General features: G+C 41.0%; 2 protein-coding genes across 5 annotated transcripts in view; both read left to right on the top strand.

Annotated features, from left to right (window-relative positions):
- Window positions 1-1,876: 1,876 nt before the first annotated feature.
- On the top strand, window positions 1,877-2,032 carry LOC114096814 (large ribosomal subunit protein eL39). Its single transcript, XM_027940396.1, has one exon. It carries the CDS (start codon window positions 1,877-1,879, stop codon window positions 2,030-2,032), a length of 156 nt encoding a protein of 51 aa, XP_027796197.1.
- Window positions 2,033-12,034: 10,002 nt separating this feature from the next.
- Atf7ip2 (activating transcription factor 7 interacting protein 2) overlaps window positions 12,035-20,512 on the top strand; it is a 48,256-nt gene continuing 39,778 nt past the window's right edge. For all 4 annotated transcript variants that reach the window (XM_071605310.1, XM_071605309.1, XM_071605308.1 and 1 more), the window contains exon 1: window positions 12,035-12,104. The gene's annotated coding sequence lies outside the window, so the exon portion shown is untranslated. The remainder of the gene's footprint in view (window positions 12,105-20,512) is intronic.

The raw sequence follows: 20,512 nt of genomic DNA, 5'->3' as shown, positions 1-20,512 counted from the left end.
TCAACATAGTAGGAGGCAAGAACTTCCAGACATTCTTGTTTTGGCCACTCTGCTGTACCTGACTGAATGCCACTTTCGTCTTCACCGTCAACAAACTGTTCCTTACCTGTTACTTCTGCATGACTTGCTCACTTCTTTGTTACACCTGGAGACCCCAGCCGTACAAATCCCATTGCTCTCTTTTTTTTTTTCTTTTTCACCTGGGATTGAACCCAGGGGTGCTTAACCAGAGCTACATCTCCAGCCCTTTTAATTTTTTATTTTGAGACAAGGCCTCACCGAAGCAGGCCTTGAATAAGAAATCTTCCTGCCTCAGCCTTCGGAGCCACTGGGATCACAGACATGCCCCACCGTGCCTGGCACAATTCCATGCTTTCTGACCTCCTTGATTTCAGCTGGGAAATTGGCTGTTCACCTCTCGGAGGATCCCTGTACATGATGGGGTGCTTCTCTCTCGCTGCTTTAAAGATTCTCTTTATGTCTTTGGTTTTTGACACTTTGACTATATCATATTTGATTATATTATGTCAGCATATGGCTCATTTGTTTATCTTTGTCGGATTTCTTAGAGATTCTTGGATGCATAGATTTATATCTTTGATCAAATTTTGGAGGTTTTCAGCATTGATTTTTTCTTTTTTTTTTTTTAGAGAGAGAGAGGATTTTAATCTTTTTGTTGTTGTTGTTGTTTTTAGTTTTCGGCGGGCACAACATCTTTGTTTGTATGTGGTGCTGAGGATCGAACCCGGGCCGCACGCATGCCAGGCGAACGCGCTACCGCTTGAGCCACATCCCCAGCCCAGCATTTATTTTTTCAAGTATTCTTTCTTTCCCTTTTTTCTATTTCTTTCCGGAGACTCCCACTGTTTCTTCTGTCTGTTCCTCTGACTTTACAATTTCAGTTGACCTACACTGAAGTTCACTTGTTCTTTCTTCTGACTGCTCAAGTCAGCTGTTGCAATGTCTAGTGAGCTGAGTACAATAGCACTCCCTATAATCCCAGTGACTTGGGAGGCTGAGGCAGGGGGATCATGAGTTCAAAGCCAGCCTCAGCAACTCAGTGAGGCATTTAGCAACTCAGCCAGACCCTGTCTCAAAATAAAAAATAAAAAGGACTTGGGATGTAGCTCAGTGGTTAGGCAACCCTGGGTTCAATCCCTGGTACACAAAATAAAAACAAAAAAGAATTTTTGACTTTATTGTTATTAGTTTTATCAGTTTTAATCAAATGTGCCAATTGTTCTGGAGTCTTTAAGATCAGGTTCCAGGGCTGATTTTGGTTTTATCCCTGTTGGGATTCATGTTGTTCCATGGATCTATGCCATCGCCATCTCCCCATTCTGGGACCCTTTTTGTACATGGCTTTTACACTTTACACTTCCTCTGTGTGCTTAACTTTCCACCTTTCCTATCGCTCTTTAGTCCCTGAGTCTTGTCTTCTGTGTCCCATTTTCCAGGAGACCCATCTGTGGCCACCTATTCTGTTCTTACGTCCAACACAGTCGTGGCCTGGTGGTTCTTGCGACAGGAGCATGCTGTGTTGCCCAGGCTGGCCCCCCACTCCTGGTCCCTGTGGTCCTCTTGCCTCAGCCTCAGCTGCTCCCCAGCTGGCAGTTGGTTTATTGTTTAACACATTCTAAGTCTGAGGAATAGTCTCTATTATTTATCTAACCTATTTGCTGTTTCTACTCATAATTACAGTCATTTTTAAAGTCCTTATCTTTAACCCTAATTTATTTCATTTGTTGCTGTGATTCACTTAAGTGTATTCTTTGGATCACCTTTTTTTCCTTTTTCTTTTGTTCCTTAATGCTTAGAAATTTTTGGCTCTCTCCTTCCAACATCGTGGTATGCTCAGTGGACTCCATTCCTTACCATGTCTTCTCACAAGACTTTCAGGATCAAGCAATTCCTCGCCAAGAAACAAAAGCAAAATCGTCCCATTCCCCAGTGGGTTCAGATGAAAACTGGTAACAAAATCAGGTACAACTCCAAGAGGAGACACTGGAGACGAACCAAGCTGGGCCTTTAAAGAATTGCATGTAACATAGCTTACATGTTTATGCTTTGTCAGGGCCATTGTCACCTGCCGTATCAAGCTGAAAATGTTACTTATGTCTGAATAATTGGGCATGTTTAATTGGAATATGATTTTTCGCTTTGTTTCTAGTCTCTGCACTAATAATTAATAATAAATTTTAAAAAACCATTTTGTTTGAAAATAAAATGATTATTCTGGATGTATTCCAGAATTTAACAAGTGTTTGCTGTTGTCCCTGGTGTGTTCTGTGCTGGTGGGAATCAATCACAGGGTGTGCTACACTCACATACATTTCCATTCCATAATAAATGTGTTAAGAAGAAACCTATGTGTGTCACTGTCAGAATATTCCAGTCTTTACTTTTGCCAGAACATTTCCACATGACTGTTAAACTCCATTGGTTTTCTTTTCCCAGCCATATGTATTGGATCATTTTCCTATAAATTTATGGGGACAAGATGTCCTAGATCAATTAGGTTTGACATTAACAAATAACATCAATCCAAATATGCCCACTATTAGGGCTAGACAAGGTTTTAGGAAACGAAAAAGATTAGGAGAAAAAGAACAAGGTATAGCAGCACCAATACAAATAGATCAAGGAACAGACAGACATGGATTGGGTTTTCAGGAGGGGTCACTGAGACAATAAAAATTACTTGGAAATCAGAAAGACCAGTATGGGTTCCTCAGTGGCCCCTGACTAAAGAAAAGAAACAAGCAGCCCATGACCTGGTCAAACAACAGTTAGCGGAGGGACATATACAACCTTCCGTATCTCCCCATAATACTCCCATTTTTGTCATCAAAAAGAAATCTGGTAAATGGAGATTATTGCAAGATTTAAGAGCCATTAATAATGAGATGGTTATTATGGGACCTGCTCAATCAGGGATTCCTCAGTTGTCTGCTTTGCCAAAAACCTGGTATGTTTTAGTTATAGATATTAAAGATTGGGTTTTTTTTCAATTCCAATTCATCCTGAGGATACTCCATGTTTTGCATTTACTGTCCCTGCATTGAATCATGAAGGTCCTGATCAGAGATATGAACGGAAAGTACTCCCTCAAGGGATGGCTAACACGAAGATAAAAACACATTGCTGGAATGTTATGCCACACTTACAAACTTATTAAAAAATTATAATCTAGAGATAGCAATAGATAAAGTACAATTAAATCTTCCAATTAATTATTTAGGAGTTCTATTATTCTCAACCATGGTCTGTCCACTAAAAATTCAAATATGAGTAGATCCACTCAAATCACTTAACAACTTTCAAAAGTTATTAGGAGACATAAATTGGATAAGGCCTTATCTAGGCATACCAACAGCAGAGTTGGAACCTTTATTTGATATCCTAAAAGGTCCATCAGATCCAAATTCACCCGAATGTTAACGCCTGAAGCAAGAAAGGCATTAAAAATCATTGAAACGTATATGGAAAATATGCATTTGGATAGAATTGATATGTTTGCCTTTATTATTTATTGTACTACCAACAAAAAATATTCCTACAGGAGTATTTTGGCAAGAAGGTCCATTATTATGGATACATTTATCTTATTCTCCTAACACTATTCTTACTAGGTATCCTGAGGCTGTAGGACAATTAATACTCAAAGGAATAAAAGGAGCAAAGGGAGTGTTTGGAATTTCTCCCAATAAAATGATTACTCCATATACTATGGATCAAATTGATGAGTTAGCTAATGAGTTAAATACTTGGGCAATAATCATGTGCAAATCTAATGTTTCATTTGATAACCACTTACCATCTAGTCCTTTATTGTCTTTTTGGTCTTCTCATCCTGTAGTTTTTCCAAAAATGACAAGAAAAACACCTATCATGAATGCTCCAAATATATTCACTGATGGGTCAAATAATGGTACAGCAGCAGTAGTTACCCCTGATCAAACTTTTACATTTTTAGTACCCAAACAATCAGCTCAAAAGGTAGAGCTTAATGCAGTATTACAAGCTTTTGTGATGTTTAAAGATTCTGTATTTAATTTATTTTCTGATAGTCAGTGTATAGTTAATGCTATAGTATCCCTTGAAGATGCTGGTAGGATTTCTCCTTCCTCTACAGTTTTCTCTTTGCTTTCCACTATACAAAGTCTAATCTGGGACATAAAAGATCCATTCTTTATAGGACATATTAGGGCACATACAGGATTGCCTGGAGCCCTTAGTTTGGGCAATGATTTAGCAGATAAAACTACACATGGCATACATATTTTCTCTACGCTAGAAGAAGCTACAAATTTTCATAAATCCTTCCATGTCAATGCAAATACTTTAAAAAAGCATTTTAAAATAACTAAAGAACAAGCTAGACAAATAATAAAACAATGTCAAAATTGTGTGACCTTTTTACTCTTGGAATCAATCCTAGAGGACTGATACCTAACCATATTTGGCAGATGGACGTCACACACTTGCCAGAATTTGGAAAATTAAAATATTTGCATGTTACAGTTGATACTTCTTCCGGATTTTTGATGGCTCCCTTCATTCCGGAGAAAAAACTAAAGATATTATAGCTCATTGCTTACAAAATTTTGCCACTGTGGGCGTTCCAAAACAGTTAAAAACAGATAATGGCCCTGGGTATACCTCTACCTCTTTTAAGCAATTTTGCTCATCATTTGGCATTACTCATATAACAGGAATCCCATACAATCCACAGGGACAAGGCATAGTTGAAAGAGCTCATCAAACTATTAAAATGTACTCATTAAAGCAAAAAGAGGGAATTGGGAAGGGGTATATATCCCCCAAAGATAAACTTAAAATAACCCTTTTTACTCTAAACTTTTAAAATTTGGATTCATCAGGGCTTAGTGCTGCGGAAAGGCACATGTGTCCAAAAAATGTACATAAGCCCAAGGTACTTTGGAAGGATATTCTAACAGGACAATGGAAAGGTCCTGACCCAGTGATTGTCTGGAGTCGGGGGTCTGTTTGTGTGTTTCCACACGGAGAACAGCAGCCTATTTGGATTCCAGAGAGACTAACTAAATGAATTCTACAGACCAAAAAGAAGATGATTTGGCTCAAATCCATAACGGCTGATATCCAGAACTCCAGTTTGGCTATCCGTACATCTGTGACAGTGGTTCTCCCACACCTGGAGGCTAATGAATAATGAACACCATTAAGGCCTATTTCAAATGTAAAAAACCTTGGGGCTTGCTTGTGGGAATACCTTCAGACCCATATGCAAGTTACAGGAAAAAGGATGGGATATCCAAAGAAGAGTCAAACCCAGGTGGTAACCAGGATGCTTTTTTCTTTTTTTTAAATTTTTTTTTTTTTCAATATTTTTTAGTTTTTAGTTTTCGGCGGACACAACATCTTTGTTTGTATGTGGTGCTGAGGATCGAACCCGGGCCGCACGCATGCCAGGCGAGTGTGCTACCACTTGAGCCACATCCCCAGCCCCTAGGATGCTTTTTTCAATATCTATTTTATTGCCCTTTCCCACATCATGAAGTTCTATTTTATTTTTTGAGCTCATACACACCTAGGTTAATGTTTTTCTGATTAGTTCTATTTTTGATTGTGGAGTTTTTAAACATCGCAATGGAGATTTCACCTGTGAAAAGTTACATTGCCTTTAGTATTGTCTTATGTGTTGTATGTTATGTGTGCACACTTGTGTTATGTGTTGTATGTCTGTATGTGCGTATGTCTATGTATCATATATGAGGAGCGCTTATGAAAAAATGGATCCAAATTTTTTTTATTATTCACGTGATTTAAATGGTTTAATTTAAATTGGGGAAACAGCTGTTGAGGATTGTTTTAATATGTGAACAAAAAAGGAGGTTAACAGATCTGTTTGTTTACTTTCACCTTTCCTTTTCATTATATATAATTCTGTTCAGGATAATGTAAATTGCTCAGAAAATTGTTTTCTTAGTGCCTGCTGGAATGCTACATAATTTTTTTAGCCATCATTGCCAGAATTCCTATCTTCATCCCAGTGCCGGTGAAGACAAAGATAAAACGAAACTACAGCTTCTGCGATAGCTATCACAACAAACTGTATAAATCGATGCATCAATGAATAATGTAACTCAACAAGTGATGCTCAATCAAGAAGTCGATTTGCTTTGGGAGGAAATGGACATATTGATGGATTCGTCTGCTTTGAACTGCTTGGAGAACTTGCCTGGACTATGTATCACTTGTATGCATTGAACTCTCTGTTGGTGCAGTGACTTGTGGTAGTGCCAGGGTATTTTTGCTGATGGTGTCATCAGTGGTACAATTTTTCCAAAAGGAGTGGTCAATTGGCTTGGTGTCGTAGCATTTTGTATCCTCCTCCCTTCTGCTTGTGATGGTCGTTCAGCTAAAATTTCGGGGCCAACAGAGGTGAGGCAAAGAATCTCACCCCCCCACTGGTACAAAGGCCTATCCAAAAGTATGGCTGTATGCTGGACCGGTAGTCAGTAAGATACAATTGCAATGATACCAACCTAAGACAGCAGGCTGACGCCTTGAGGTCAGCTCGTCCGATGATGGGTAAGGACCATATGTAGTATTGGACAACCTAAGACAGGCACGGTCCCTAAGACACATGCTTGTTGTTTAATTAAACAGAAGGGGGGAGATGTTGAGAGCCACAGCCAGTTGGGATGGCGCCTGGCATTTTGCCAGAAGGAGTGGTTGAGAGGTGATGCCAGGGAGCCATTAAGATGAGGATAATTAAGTTAAGCTGTGTATAATTGCTGTGCCTGGATGGTGCTGGATTGAAATAGGCTGTGTATTCAGTTGTATATAGACCCCTGCTGTCCAGCAATAGGGCGGCTCCTGCTGCCTCAGAGCCAGCTCCTTTGGAGTTCTCTCAGAGTTCCTGTTGAGTTCTCAGGGAGCCTGGTGGAGGGAGAGAGAGTTCCCGGGGAGTGCGCGTGGAGTGCCGGTGGTGGAGTTCGGACAATAAAGGAGTTCCTGTTTTGACTTGTAGGCAAGTCCCTCATGGTGGCTCAGTTATTTGTGCCCAGCCAGACTGCAGCATATGCTTGTGGACATGATATAATAATCTGTTCACTAACTTTCTGGGTGCATTTATTTAATTTATGAACTTTTATTTGTCATCTATTATGCATCAGACAATGAAAATGGATATATAATGGTCATAAGAGGGTGGTGGGGTTATGCATATCACACTCAGCAAGAAACCAGCACCACTCAGAGGGTGGGAGCTCAGGTTTATTTCATCAGAGGACCAGATGACCTAGAGCTCTGAAATTCTGGGGCCCAAGCTGATGTCATAAGAGTGCTGTCACAAGGGGCTCTTTATAGGAAATTTTACATCATTTCTTAACTATTACAAAATTGGTGGGTTTGAATTCTTGACTTACATGACCAGGACCATGTGGAGAGATTTCAGGATAAGTAGTTCACAGGTGCAGACAGAGACTTGCCTGTGTTATCCTAACTGGCCCTTACCAAGGCAGAAGTAGCTCAAGATGGCTTGAGTTGACCTTCCTAAGAGCTATATTTCTAAGAACTAAGCCTATGAAGTTACAGTTCAGACAGCAGTTAATTGGCCTAGCAATTAAACAATGTAGCTACATTTTTACAGAGTTCAGAAAGTTAAAGAAGAAACAACTTTTCTTTCTTTCTTTCTTTCTTTTTTTTTTTTTTTTTTTTGAGGCATCTGTTGAGTCTCTGGCTTGAAGCTTGAAAGCCTGGCACAGGGCGTTTACATTTACATTTCAAGAGAGAGTAGTCAGCCTCCCAAGCCAGTTATTTACCACCCAATAGGTAGGAACCCTTGGTTAATTGGGTTCCTAGAAGAAACCAGGTCTGGATTTTCCAATGAGTGCTGATATAATACTTGTACCTTTTTACTAAGCACTTTCTGTGGAACAGACACCCTTTAAGTACTTTACCCATATTATTCTCATAGTACCTCAAAGACAAGTCCCACTCAAGATGCTCATGAGCAGTAGGAAGAGACAAGCGGAAGAGGGACAATAGTATAATAAGCATGGGACAGGGTTTACGGGTAGAGTCGTTTCAATTTAAGAAGCATTAACCAGGTGACAAAAAGGGAAATGCTTCTCCAAATATTGGAGCCACAAATGCCAACTGCCAAAGTCTTAAAATAACAGGGCATCTTCTGGAGAAGCTGGAAATCAAGAGACTGGAAATGAGAAGGGGCAGCCAGTAGGGGCAACAGTCCACAACGCTACCCAGGAGTAGATTTGCTCTCTGCAACCGCTGTATTTCCAGACTTCTCTCATGGCTTTTGAAAGAGATCCAGTAGAAACCAGGAGAGCTGGGCAGTGGTGCATGTCTGTCATCCCAGCAGCTGGGGAGGCTGAGATAGGAGGATCAAGGGTTCAAAGCCAGCCTCAGCAAAATGAGGCATAAAAAGCTCAGTAAGACCCTGACTCTAATAAAATTCAAAAATAGGGCTGGAGATGTGGGTTAGTGGTTGAATGTCCCTGAGTTCAATCCCTAGTATTAAAAACAAACAAACAAAAAACAAAACAACAACAAAAACAAAAAACAGGTACAAAATAAATTACCTAAGCCTGGAGTTTATTTTCATAGTTCACAGTGTAGAGAACCATGTAGAATCCTGACTTCTTTTGTTATAGAGTATCTTGTGACTTCTGGAATTCAATAGATAAAGCAGTGGCAATATGTGGGTTTTTTTGGGTTTTTGTTGTTGTTGTTTTTGGTACTGCTGATTGAACCTAGAGCGCTTTAACCACTGACCCACATCCCCAGCCCTTTTAATTTTTTATTTTGAGACATTGTCTCACTAAATTGCTGAGGCTCTTACTAAATTGCTGAGGCTGGCTTGAACTTGAGATCTTCCTGCCTCAGCCTCCTGACTCAATGGGATTACAGGCATGTTCCACCTTACCTAGCTATGTGTGTGCATTTTCAAGGAAGAAATATTGATAATAAGTTAGGGAAAAGGTAGAATAAACTTGCAGTTGGTAGTGCCAATTTGGTGATCTTATGAATAGCCCTTTTTTAAAAAAGAAAGTAAACACTGAGCACCTATTATGTGTTCAGCACTCTGTTGAACACTTTATGTGGCGTTAGTCTTTAGGATTCAATCCATGCAATCCAAGGGCTTAGTTTTTACTGTGGCAGGCATCACTTCTAATTTTACTTTACAGATGAGGAAGTAGAACTGAGAAGTTTATCAGTCAAGGTTCAGACATAAAGAACCACTTGAGATCTTAAATCTCGTGGTACTAAGCACAGAGAATTCAGTCTTACAAGACACTGGAAGGGCTGGAGAAGCCATTGTCACATGGTTTTCATCTGCACCTTGGCTTCTGTGGTGAAGAAAACAGGCAGCTGCTGCAGCTGCGACCCAAAGGCCTAAATAGTTCAGAAAAAGCACTCTTGATGAGCCAGTGGCCTGAGGCCACAGAGACACAGGGGCAAGGAAGAGAGCCAAAGAAATGGAACAACCATAACAAAGAGCCTCTTACAGTAATGCCTTTCCTCTCCTTTCCAGAACTCTGAAGTGCCTCTCCTTCAGAAAAATGTAAAGGAATCCAGGATCCTCGGGGCAAAAATGTGTGGGGAATGTCCTTCCCAGGACTGCAGCCTGCCCTCTGGGAGAACCGCCCATTGCAGGGAAAGGAATGCTTACTGCCATAAAACAACCAGAAACCACTTGTTATTTAACAGAAACACAGGAGGCTCCACTGGGAACTCTGGCCAGGGTCTCAGAAGGCTCAAATCCAGGCGTTAGCCAGCAAGGCTTGAGAAGGATGTGCCTCCAGTCTCCTTCAGGTTATTTGTGAATTTACTTCCTCCTCCCGTTGCCCTGTGGTCCCTCTATCTTTCAGGTGGCACCTATGGGATGAGTCTTTCTTATGCTTGTGCCTTGAGGAGTTCAAGGGATCACACTGTACTTCCCTGCAAAATCCAGACTAATCTCCATTTTAATGTCAGCAGATTAGTATCCTTAATTACATTTCCAAAATTCCTTTTACCCTGTAACTGAACAAGCAGAAGAGGCATACTAGGGGACCAAGTTCAGGGTGGTCCAAATTCAGCCTATCTAGTTCTCACTGGAAGAAAGCAAATGAACTTCCAATTTGAAAAGGTAAAAGATTTGCTCAAGGTCACTTATGTGCTCCGCATTATAAATTTTAATACTAAACATTATCATCAAATGTCTGCTATCACATTAAGAAATGTACCAAAAGCTGTGTCTCTGTTATCCCACGTGTTTCTTTAATTAACTGGAGTATTTTTGTGGTCCTCTCTGTCCGATTGAAGCCAGGGCTTTCCACATGATAGGCAAGCACCCTACCACTGAGCTACATCTTTAGCCCTTTTTACTTTTTATTCTGAGATAGGGTCTAACTAAGTTGCTCAGGCTGACCTTCAACTTGTGGTCCTCTGGCCTCAGCTCGCTGAGTAGCTGGGATTGCTGGTTTGCCCTACCACAAGTGCTTCCCTGTGGTACTCTCATAAAGGAGGGTGTAGCTCAGAGGTAGAAGATTTGGTGAGCATGCACCCTACGTTTGCAAATTGAGACTTTATAGTAAGTGTCTTGAGTACTGAGAATTAACTTAAATAATAATGGATAAGTGCTTCCTGGAGGGCCTGAAATCATTAAGAACACAATAAACCATCTATTATTGTTTTGGTTGTTCCCAGTTTAGAAAAAAAATCAACAGTGACTCTGAAAAGACATCCAACTTGCTCAAGACCATGTTCTTAATAAGTGACTCATCATGGCTTTGAATGCAGATTGTCCAAAGGTAGAAATAAAGGGGGGGGGGGGGAAATTGCATCATAGACTTAATTAACATAATGTCCAATAAATAATAAAAATGACCAGGGTGGGGTGTACTGAGTGGTAGAGTGCTGGCCCTGCATGTGTGAGGTCCCGGGTTCAATCCTCCATATAACAGGACCCTCTAGATAACCTTTTACCCTAAGTAGACATACTACTACTCCTAAAGGCTACTCCTTGTTGACTGAGTAAGTCGGAACTCCTTGTCTGGTGGCGATTTCTCCTCCTTAGGCAGTGTGACATATATATATTAGTACGTGGTTGTAGGTGGACACGATGTCTTCATCTTATATTCACGTGGTGCTGAGGATGGGACCTAGTGCCGGGTGCGTGCGAGGCGCGCGCCCTACCGCTGAGCCGACGCATTTGGGGCCATTTCTGCAGTGAGTGGGGAAGGCGACGGTGCCCTGCGGCTTCTGCATCAGTCTGCTCCAGCACACACTGCACTCTTCCAGAAGGTCCAAGGGAATCCCGCCTGACTGCGAAACCTGAAAACATACAGCATCTTCATGCACAGGGAGATGAAAAGCCCCTGCCACGTTGGTTCCCTCTGTTGGGGGAGCCTTCTTACCCACCTGGTGCTCCCTGATGCAGGCCGTCGGTCACTCTCTTGAGTCACAGGGAGGGGCAGTAAGAGAGACAAATGACATTCCTACATTTTTTGCTTGTTGGCATGCTGGGAGTTGCACCCCAGTCACGCGCTTGGCCACTGAGCTCTATGGCTGCCCTTCTTATCTCTATTCTGAGACAGGGTCTTGCTAAATTAAATCGCTGAGGCTGGCCTCGAACTTGAGATCCTTCTCCCTCAGCCTCCCAGGTGCCTGGGATCACAGGCCTGCGCCACCCTGCGCCTTTAGGAAATCGATATTTTAGAGCGAAGCTTAAAGCCTTCTAATCTGCACAGCGCTGGTTTGCGCGGCCGCGGCTGTTGGACCGGGGTGGGCCAGCGGCGCTGGGGACGCTGCGCAGCGGCCCGGGCCTGGCGCCGAGCCCGCGGGGGGCCGGGAAGCGGCGTTCTGGCCGGCGAGCCTCGGCTCCCGGCAGCCCACTTCCAGTTCCCGCCTCGACTCTTCCACCCCGCCCACCTTGCCCGGCCGCCTGTGATTGGCGGAGCCGCCGCCCGCTCGCGCTGCCATTGGCCAGGAGTCAGGCGTGGGCGGGCACAGGAGATGCCCCCCGCCAGCCGCCGCGCCGGGGTCATTCCGCTCGGCGGTTGAGGTCGCAGAGGGAGCCGGAGGTCCGCGGGGACGCTGCGCCGCTCTAGGTACGTGGCGCCCGAGGCGAGAGGCCCGCGCGGGTGGCGGTTGGCGCGGCGGCGGCTTCCCGGGCCCCGCGGAGGTACCAGTCGCGAGACCGGAGCAACGGGCGGTGGCGGCGGGGCCGCTGGGGCAGAAAGGTGTCCGCGGGGGGCCGGCGGGTCCGCACCGCCTGCGAGCGGGACGCGGGCAGTGGGCAGGAGCGCGGGGCCCGTCCGAGTGCTTTGCGAGTCATCCGCGCAGCCCGGCCACCTCGGGCTCGTGTGGTCGCCGCTGGCCGCGCCGGGCCCTCCCGCGGTCGGTACGTGGTTACGGGGTGCGTGGAGGCCGGAGGTGACCGGAGCACCTGGAGCACAGGCCGAGGGGCCCCTGCCGAGCTCCGCCGCCGGGACGCGGGGACGCGGGGAGCCCTGGCGCGCACGTGCGTTTTTGCGGATCACGGAGCCACCCGACTCGGTTCCCGGCGGCCCGGCCAGTCCTGGGAGGCGAGCCCAAGAATGGGTCTGCCCCAGGCCCACGACGCCGCTCCGTCTTCCTTCAGAAAACTCCCGGGCGGCCCAGTGGTGCCGACGTGGAGGGCGCACCTTCTCTCTCCGTAAGACGACACGAGTTGTGAGCTTTCACTCCCTGCAGGTGTATGTGCGATCCCAGGTGCTCCCGAGGCGGAGGCAGGAGGATCACACTGCAGGGCAGCCGCGGCAGTAGGGCGAGGCCCCGAGCCATGTAGGACCCCTGTCTCGGAATCTTAAAAATGAACAAAAAGTCTGGGTATGTGGCTCCATGGCTAAGCGCCCCTGGGATCAATCCATGGTGGAAAAAAAAATTTCTTGGTATTGTTAATATCAAGAAAAAGACGATTTTATTAAATGATTTATATACAAATTGTCCTAGCAATTTAATGGACTTATTCTAAATCAGAACTTCATGTTTAATTCCAAACTTTCGATTCTGTTGATATTTCAACAAAATGGACAATGGGTGCATTCAGATAGGTTGGAGCTGGGCATGGCATGATGGCTCACTCCTGTAATTCCAGCGATTTTGGAGGCTGAGGCAGGATTCAAGTTCCCGGGCAGTCTAGGCAACGTGGCAAAAACCTGTCTCAAAAACAATTTAAAAAACAGGGCAGGCTGGGCGCGATGACTCACACCTATAATCCCAAGGGCTCAGGAGACTGAGGCAGGAGGATGGCCGAGTTCAAAGCCAGCCTCAGCAATTTAGTGAGACCCAGTCTCAAAAAAGTTAAAAAGGGTTGGTCATGTACCTCAGTGGTTAAGCACTCCTGAGTTCAGTTCCTGGTTGAAAAAAAAGGGTGGGAGTGGGGAGCCTGCAGGCTGGAGATGTGTATTCTGGGGTAAAATGCCCTTGGGTTCAATCCCCAGTGCCCAAGTAAATAACTTGGAAATCATAATCTATAGAGTTTTTATACATAAGCTTATGATTATTATAGTATAATGTAACTATTATATATTATGTCATCTTATGCCATTGTTAAGTTTTTATAAGTGTTCAACATCTGGGACAATGAGACAAAATTGGCTAAGACTATGCTCATGATTTTTGCACATCTACTTGTAGCTGGTAAATGACCTACAACATAAATGTTTGCAAAACCGGTGGTGAAAATATAAAGATAAGTATAAATAACAGGAAAGCTATTGTGAATGAAAGACGAATTAAACTGATCAGCTTTTGTGAAGTATGCCTTTCATCTTAGCTTGTTTATTCCTCAGATCCTTTTACAAGTGTTGTATCCAAAGTTAATCAAATTAATCTACTTAACCCCGAGTCTCATTTGCAGATAATATTCAGATATAATCCTAAGATTGACTTTTGCCTCAGTGAAATTCATGAGCAGTGCTTAGCTGCAAATGATGTGTGTACTTAAAATTTTTTTTCTTTAAATGTTTTTTAGTTGATGTACTTTTCTTATTATTTTTTAAAATTTATATGTGGTGCTGAGATCGAACTCAGTGCCTCACACATGCCAGGCAAGTGCTCTGCAACTGAGCCACAACCCCAGCCCCTTGTACTTTAAATTCAAGATTGTCCTGCTAGAGTCTTGGTGTAGTCTTGAAATTTTTGCTCGGCTTACCTTATTGACACTCTGCTTCATCTCAACCTTCAATTCTACTATATTTTCTTATTAATATTATGAAGTTTGGCATGGAACTGGGGATCAAACCTGGGGCCTTACATGTGTTAGGCAAGTGCTTTGTCACAAGTTACATATCCAGCCCTTCAGATGTATATCATTTGATGTAATAAACTTTTAATATAATGGATAGTTAAAATAAAATAACTTTCTAACTGTAAGTGTGTATTAGATTAGTTCTCACAAGGTTGAATAATATAAAATATTAAGATCCAAATTCTTCAATCTCATTCCCTCTCTCTTCCTCCGTGTGTGTGTGTGTGTGTGTGTGTGTGTGTGTACTAGGTATTGAACCCAGGGTGCTCTACGTCCCCATCCCCCATTTACTTTTGAAACAGGGTGTCACAACATTGCTCAGCCGGTCTTGGACTTTGAATCACCCTGCCTTAGCCTCTTGAGGCTTTGGGATCACAGGTATGCTGTACTGCATGTTTCAGCCTTGGTTGGACACATTGTCGTCAGGTGATATCTAGAGAGAATGAATTCTTAAGAGTGAGGGGAGGTAATTAGAGATGACTTTGATTTTTGAATTTCTGATCAAGCATTTATACTAAATTTAACCATTAATTATATACAGGCACTTTTTAAGTGTGGCAATTTCTATTAATATATTTATGAGGCTCTACTGTGTATGGTGCTGTTGATGTGAAAAATCTTTTTTTGAATTTTAATATTTTATTTTTTAGTTTTCGGCGGACACAGCATCTTTGTTTGTATGTGGTGCTGAGGATCGAACCCTGGCCGCATGCATGCCAGGCTTGAGCCACATCCCCAGCCCATGAAAAATCTTATGTGATAAAAATGACAAGTTGCTAAGGCCTGTTCTGGTATTCTTTATTAAGGAGAGGCCCTGGGTTCAATCACCAGTACTGGGGTGGAGTGGGAGGAAGGAAAAAATAAATAACTCTAGGTGGTTTTCTACAGGTTCATTTTTATAAGTAAATATTTATTAAACATCATTTTAATACTTTGTGAGCCTAGTGCTATAGTATACACCTGTAATCCCAGATACTCCTGTATCTGGGATTACAAATTTAAGGTCAGCCTCAGCAACTTGGCAAGATTCTGTCTTAAAGCACCTGGGATATAGCTCAGTGGTAAAGCACCCCTGGGTTCAATCCCTAGAATCCACCCCACCCCCAAAATCATTGTGAAATGTTTTTCACTGAGGATATAAAGACACATCTCTGCCCTGAAAGCTTGTGAATAAAAATGCATTTGTAACAGGAAATTTAGATAAGGAAGTAGTCCTCTTGGGGAAGACATTTTTGAAGGGTCTTAAACTTGACCATTAAAGGAGTGTAGCATAGGGGGACGTGTTAATATGTGACAATTCTGATCAGTTTAGAAGAAAAGGAAGATTTGGTCAGTTCCAGGAAAAATGAAATATTATGTAAGAAATAAAATGCAATCATGATATTGTCTGGTTTTATAAAAAATAATTTACCGTAATAAGTATGGATGCATCTGAAAGTGTGATAAGCTGTAACAGGCATGTGGAGTATAGAAAAGAACTAAATCATCAATTTGTCATTGGATTAGTTCCATAGTTTTGGTGGTAGTTTGGTTATCAGACTCCCACACAAATACTCAAATCTGCAAATGCTCAAGTCCTTTAAATAAACATGGTGAAGTATTTGCATATAACTTACACACATCTTCCTGTATGCTTTAAATCACCTCTAGATGTCTTATCTAATACTATATAAGTGCTATATAAATAGTTGTTATACTAAGGGACTGTGGCAGAAGAAGGACTGCTTACATTCTGCACATGTGCAATTATTTTCCATCCATGATTGGTTGAAACTATGGATATAGAACCTACAGATATGGAGAACTGGCTGTATTTAGAAGTAGGTAAATTTTTAACTCAAGAAATTTGAATGTGAACATATTTAAATCAGATTTTAAAAATAAGTTGTTAAAATTAATTGAAAGTGATTGCCATTAGGCATTAAGGTTATGCTAGCAAACAAATGCTTTGTTTATTTTTTAGTAGCTGGGTTGAACCCAGTGGCACTGAGCCACATCCCCATCCTTTTTTTGTATTTTAGTTGGAGACAGGCTCTCACTGAGTTGCTTAGGTCCTCACTAAGTTGCTGAAGCTGGCCTTGAACTTGCAATCCTCTAGCCTCAGCCTCCTGAGATGCTGGGATTACAGACATGTGTGACCATGCCCAGCTTACAAATGCTTCATTTTGTCATGAGCATTTTATACTAATTAATTTAATACTATTACATTGATAAAATTTAGCAGAAAAGGAACAATTCTGCTAGTGCTCAGGTGACACCAATGCTACAATTCTATGGACCACACATAGTGTAGAAAGAAATAGCCTGTGCTCATGAGAATAGGAGTAGGTCATACTCATGAATGTCCCCTGGCACAAGTTGACCCCTAAAAGGAGCTTTGTCATTTTGTTGACTCCCTATTAATGCAGTCCTGTATCTTAACAATACCTTATGTGGTTAGATTAGTTGGGTTTGTTTTTTTTTTTTAGCTTTTACTTTTAAAAATTAGGAAAAAGGTAGATTATTGCCAGGTGTGGTTAATTTATGGAATTTTCCATTTAAACTTACTGGACCAGGGACAAGAAAGGGACTGTTGTATAGATCCATCTCTCTTGTTAGCGTTATATAAAAATTCTAAACAAAATATTAGCAAATCAAAGACATTATGATCAAGTGAGGTTTATACCAGAAATTAACTAGAATTAATATTTTAATATATTAATCAGTATAATACAAATTAGTGAAGAAGTGAAATCTATGGATCCATCTCAGTAGATATGGAAAAGCATCTGATAAAATTGAACCTGCATTTATAATAAATTCTTAGCTAGAAATAGAAGGATAATTCATTAATACAAACCATCTAGAGAAAGACAAGCAAAAAGTGTAGCAGAACAATGAAAACCATATATCTTGTCTATGGTTGGCAATGAGAGAGGGATAACCATATCAGATTGGAGGTTCTAATGCAATATGACAAGAAAAAAATGAATGGGAGGATTGGCAAGAAAACGTCATGGTTTTCGACATATATGATTCATTTGTTTAATAAGTGAATTTAATGTATTTGTTGAAGATGTGATTAATACAAAAAGCCCTGATTACATTTGATCACATTACATGTATATAAAGTTTTAAAGTTAAACAGCAGTGAAAGAAAAAGAACTCAGTGAGGCATGTTAAACTAAAAGTAAAACGAGTCGAAGCCAGGCACTATAGCACACGTTTCTAAACTCAGTAACTCCGGAAACCAAAGTAGGAGGGTCGCAAGTTTAAGGCCGGCCTCAGCAACTTAGTGTGATCTTATCTCAAAATAAAAGTTATGAAAAGGGCTAGAGATGTGGCTCAGTGGCAAAGTGCCCCTGGGTTTAATTCCTAGTACTGTATTTTAAGAAAAGTACACTAGAAGACATGAATGCAGTTATCAATAATGTCAAATATAAATGAATTAAACAATCCAGTCAAATAGAAGAAATTGTCATACTGGAGGAAAAAATGGCATCCAACTATATACTGTCTAAAGGAAACCCATTTTAGATTCAGAGTTACAAAAATTGTAAGTAAAGTGACAAAGATGTGTTATCAGCGACCATTAGAAAGCTAGAAAGGCTGTACTAATATTAAAGTAGATTTTAAAAAGTATTTCTAGTGACATAAAGAGGGACCTTTTATAATAAGAATGTTCTTCAGGAAAGTGTCATGATAATGTATGCACCTAATAAGAGCACCACAATATATATAAAGCAGCTGTTGGTGGAATTTAAGGGAGAAATACACAATTTAACATTTTCGTAGTGGAATGGAAATCTAAATCTATCAGCAAGAAAAGAGAAGAATTGAACAACACTGAACCAACTAGAATCAAGTGACATCTTTTGAGCACTCAACGCCTTTAACAGTAAAATACACATTCTTTTCAAGAATACACAGAATTTTCTCCATTATAGCCATGCTAGGCCATGAAACCAAGAAATTTGAAAAGAATACAGTGAAAAAAATAAAGTGCATTATTTGACCACAATGGAATGGATTTATAAAATAGTGCCAAAAGGAATTTGAGAAATTGACAAATGTGTAGAAATTTACAGACTTCAATCCCTAGGGGAATTAGAGAATACTATGAGATGAATGAGGATGAAGACACAAAAGACTCAGGAGTGCAATGTGACAATCCTTAGGAAATTTACAGTGACAAATGCCTACATTACAAAAGAAGAAAAATCTCAAATTAAGACCTGTTTTTAACCTATAATTCAGAAATAGGAGAGAAAACATCCTTGACTCAGCAGCACAAAGAAAAAAAATCAAAGATTAGAACAAAACAATAAAATAGAAAATAGGAAAAATAAAGGAAACTTAAAGCTGTGTTTGGGAAAGATCAACAAAATAAACCTTTAGCTATACTGATCAAGAAATCATTAGGGAGAGTAGATTTAAATTACTAAAATGAAAAAATGAGAAGACGATGCTACTGATTTTCTAGTTCTTAGAATTGTTGACAAAGGAATAATACAAGGGGCTGGGGTTGTGGCTCAGGTAGAGCGTTCGCCTAGCACGGACAAGGCCCTGGGTTCGATCCTCAGCACCACATAAAAATAAATTAATTAATTAAAGATATTGTATCCACTTTTTGAAGGGCAAGAAACTGGCAAAAAAGAAACAATCGAGGAATGAGAAAAACCTTGGCAACTTTTGACAGCTTGTTCTAAATAAAAAAATAAAATAACTCTTTATCAAGTCCACTTTACCAAAACAGCAGCATTGTTATTACTCCCAGGAACTGTATTGTATCCTAGTGACTACCTGATTTTACCCCCACAATTAAAGTTGAAGGAATTCTGAACAGTTTATAAAAAAAAAAAAAAAAAAAAAAAAAAGATATTGTATCCAACTACAACTAAAAAATAAATATATATAAAAAAGGAATAATACGAAATGATGCAGTTATATGCCAGGCCATTAGATTAGTGAAACAGACAAATCCTAAAAATACACAAGCTACCCAAACTGACTGCAAAAGAACATGTGAGCCAGGCATGATGGCATTGCTTGTAGTTCCAGCTATTTGAGGCTCAGGTAGGAGTATCACAAGTTTTGAGGCCAGCCTGGGCAACACAGTCATGCCCTGTCTCAAAAATGACTGTGGATATGGCTCAGTGGTAGAGCATGCTGGGTTTAATCCCCAGTAAACTACCCCCAGACACACAAGGATGATAAAGAAAATATGAATTGAGCAGGCCTATAGAAAGTGATGAGATTGGATTAAGACACAAAAGCCTAAATCAGTTAGGCTTAATTTAGAGATTCTGGTTCTTCACAAATTCAAAAGAGTAGGTATGGAACTACCATATAACCTGGTTATCCCACTCTTGGTATCTTAGATAAAGAACTAAAATCTGCATTTTATAGTGATACATGTATGGATACCAATATTTTTAGCAGCACAATTCAATAGCCAGGTTATGGAACCAGCCTGGGTGCTTCTCAACCAACAAATGGATAAAGTAAATATGATACACACAAGCGGAAGTTTTACTCAGCCTTAAAGAAGAATGAAATTATCATTTGCTGATACATGGGTAGAACTGGAGAATATCATGCTAAATAATAAACCAGACTCAGGAAGTCAGGGTGAATGTTTTTTTCTCATTTGCAGAAGCTCAAGAGAGAAAATCAGGAATAAACAAAAAGTGGGTATCATGAAAAATAGCAGAGAAGACCAACAGAGTAATGGAAGGGGGGAATCACGAGGGAAGGAGGAGGAAGGGCATGGGGAAGTACTGGGGAATGCAATCTAGCAAATGATGCTGTGTTTACGTACAGATGTCACACACAGACACACACGCACATGTATGTATAACATGTACTGGTTAATAATAACAGGGAGATCAGTGGAGCAAGCGGATCAGGGAGAGGGAATCGGGGGCGGGGGGAAAAGGGAAGGTACAGGGAAAGCAGATTGAGGCAATTATGTGCATGAATGAATATGACATGAATCCCACTCTTATGTATAATCATAATGCATGAAAATAAGTATTTAAAAATTAAGGACTACTTGCCATCCCATCAAGTTTATCCCAAGAATGCAAGGTTAGTTTCACATTCAAGAATCTCCTAATGTAATGAACCATGAAGCCACAAAACATTTTTTAAATACCAGATCTTGTATGTCTTCATGATGATAAACACTCAAAAGTAAGAAAGGTAAGTTGTAGGTCAAGAAAATCAGTGTACAAAAACCTATCA

The sequence above is a fragment of the Marmota flaviventris genome, chromosome 19, assembly GCF_047511675.1.
Source record: "Marmota flaviventris isolate mMarFla1 chromosome 19, mMarFla1.hap1, whole genome shotgun sequence".
NCBI classification, from domain to species: Eukaryota; Metazoa; Chordata; class Mammalia; order Rodentia; family Sciuridae; genus Marmota; species Marmota flaviventris.
This window is presented reverse-complemented; position numbering and strand designations above follow the sequence as displayed.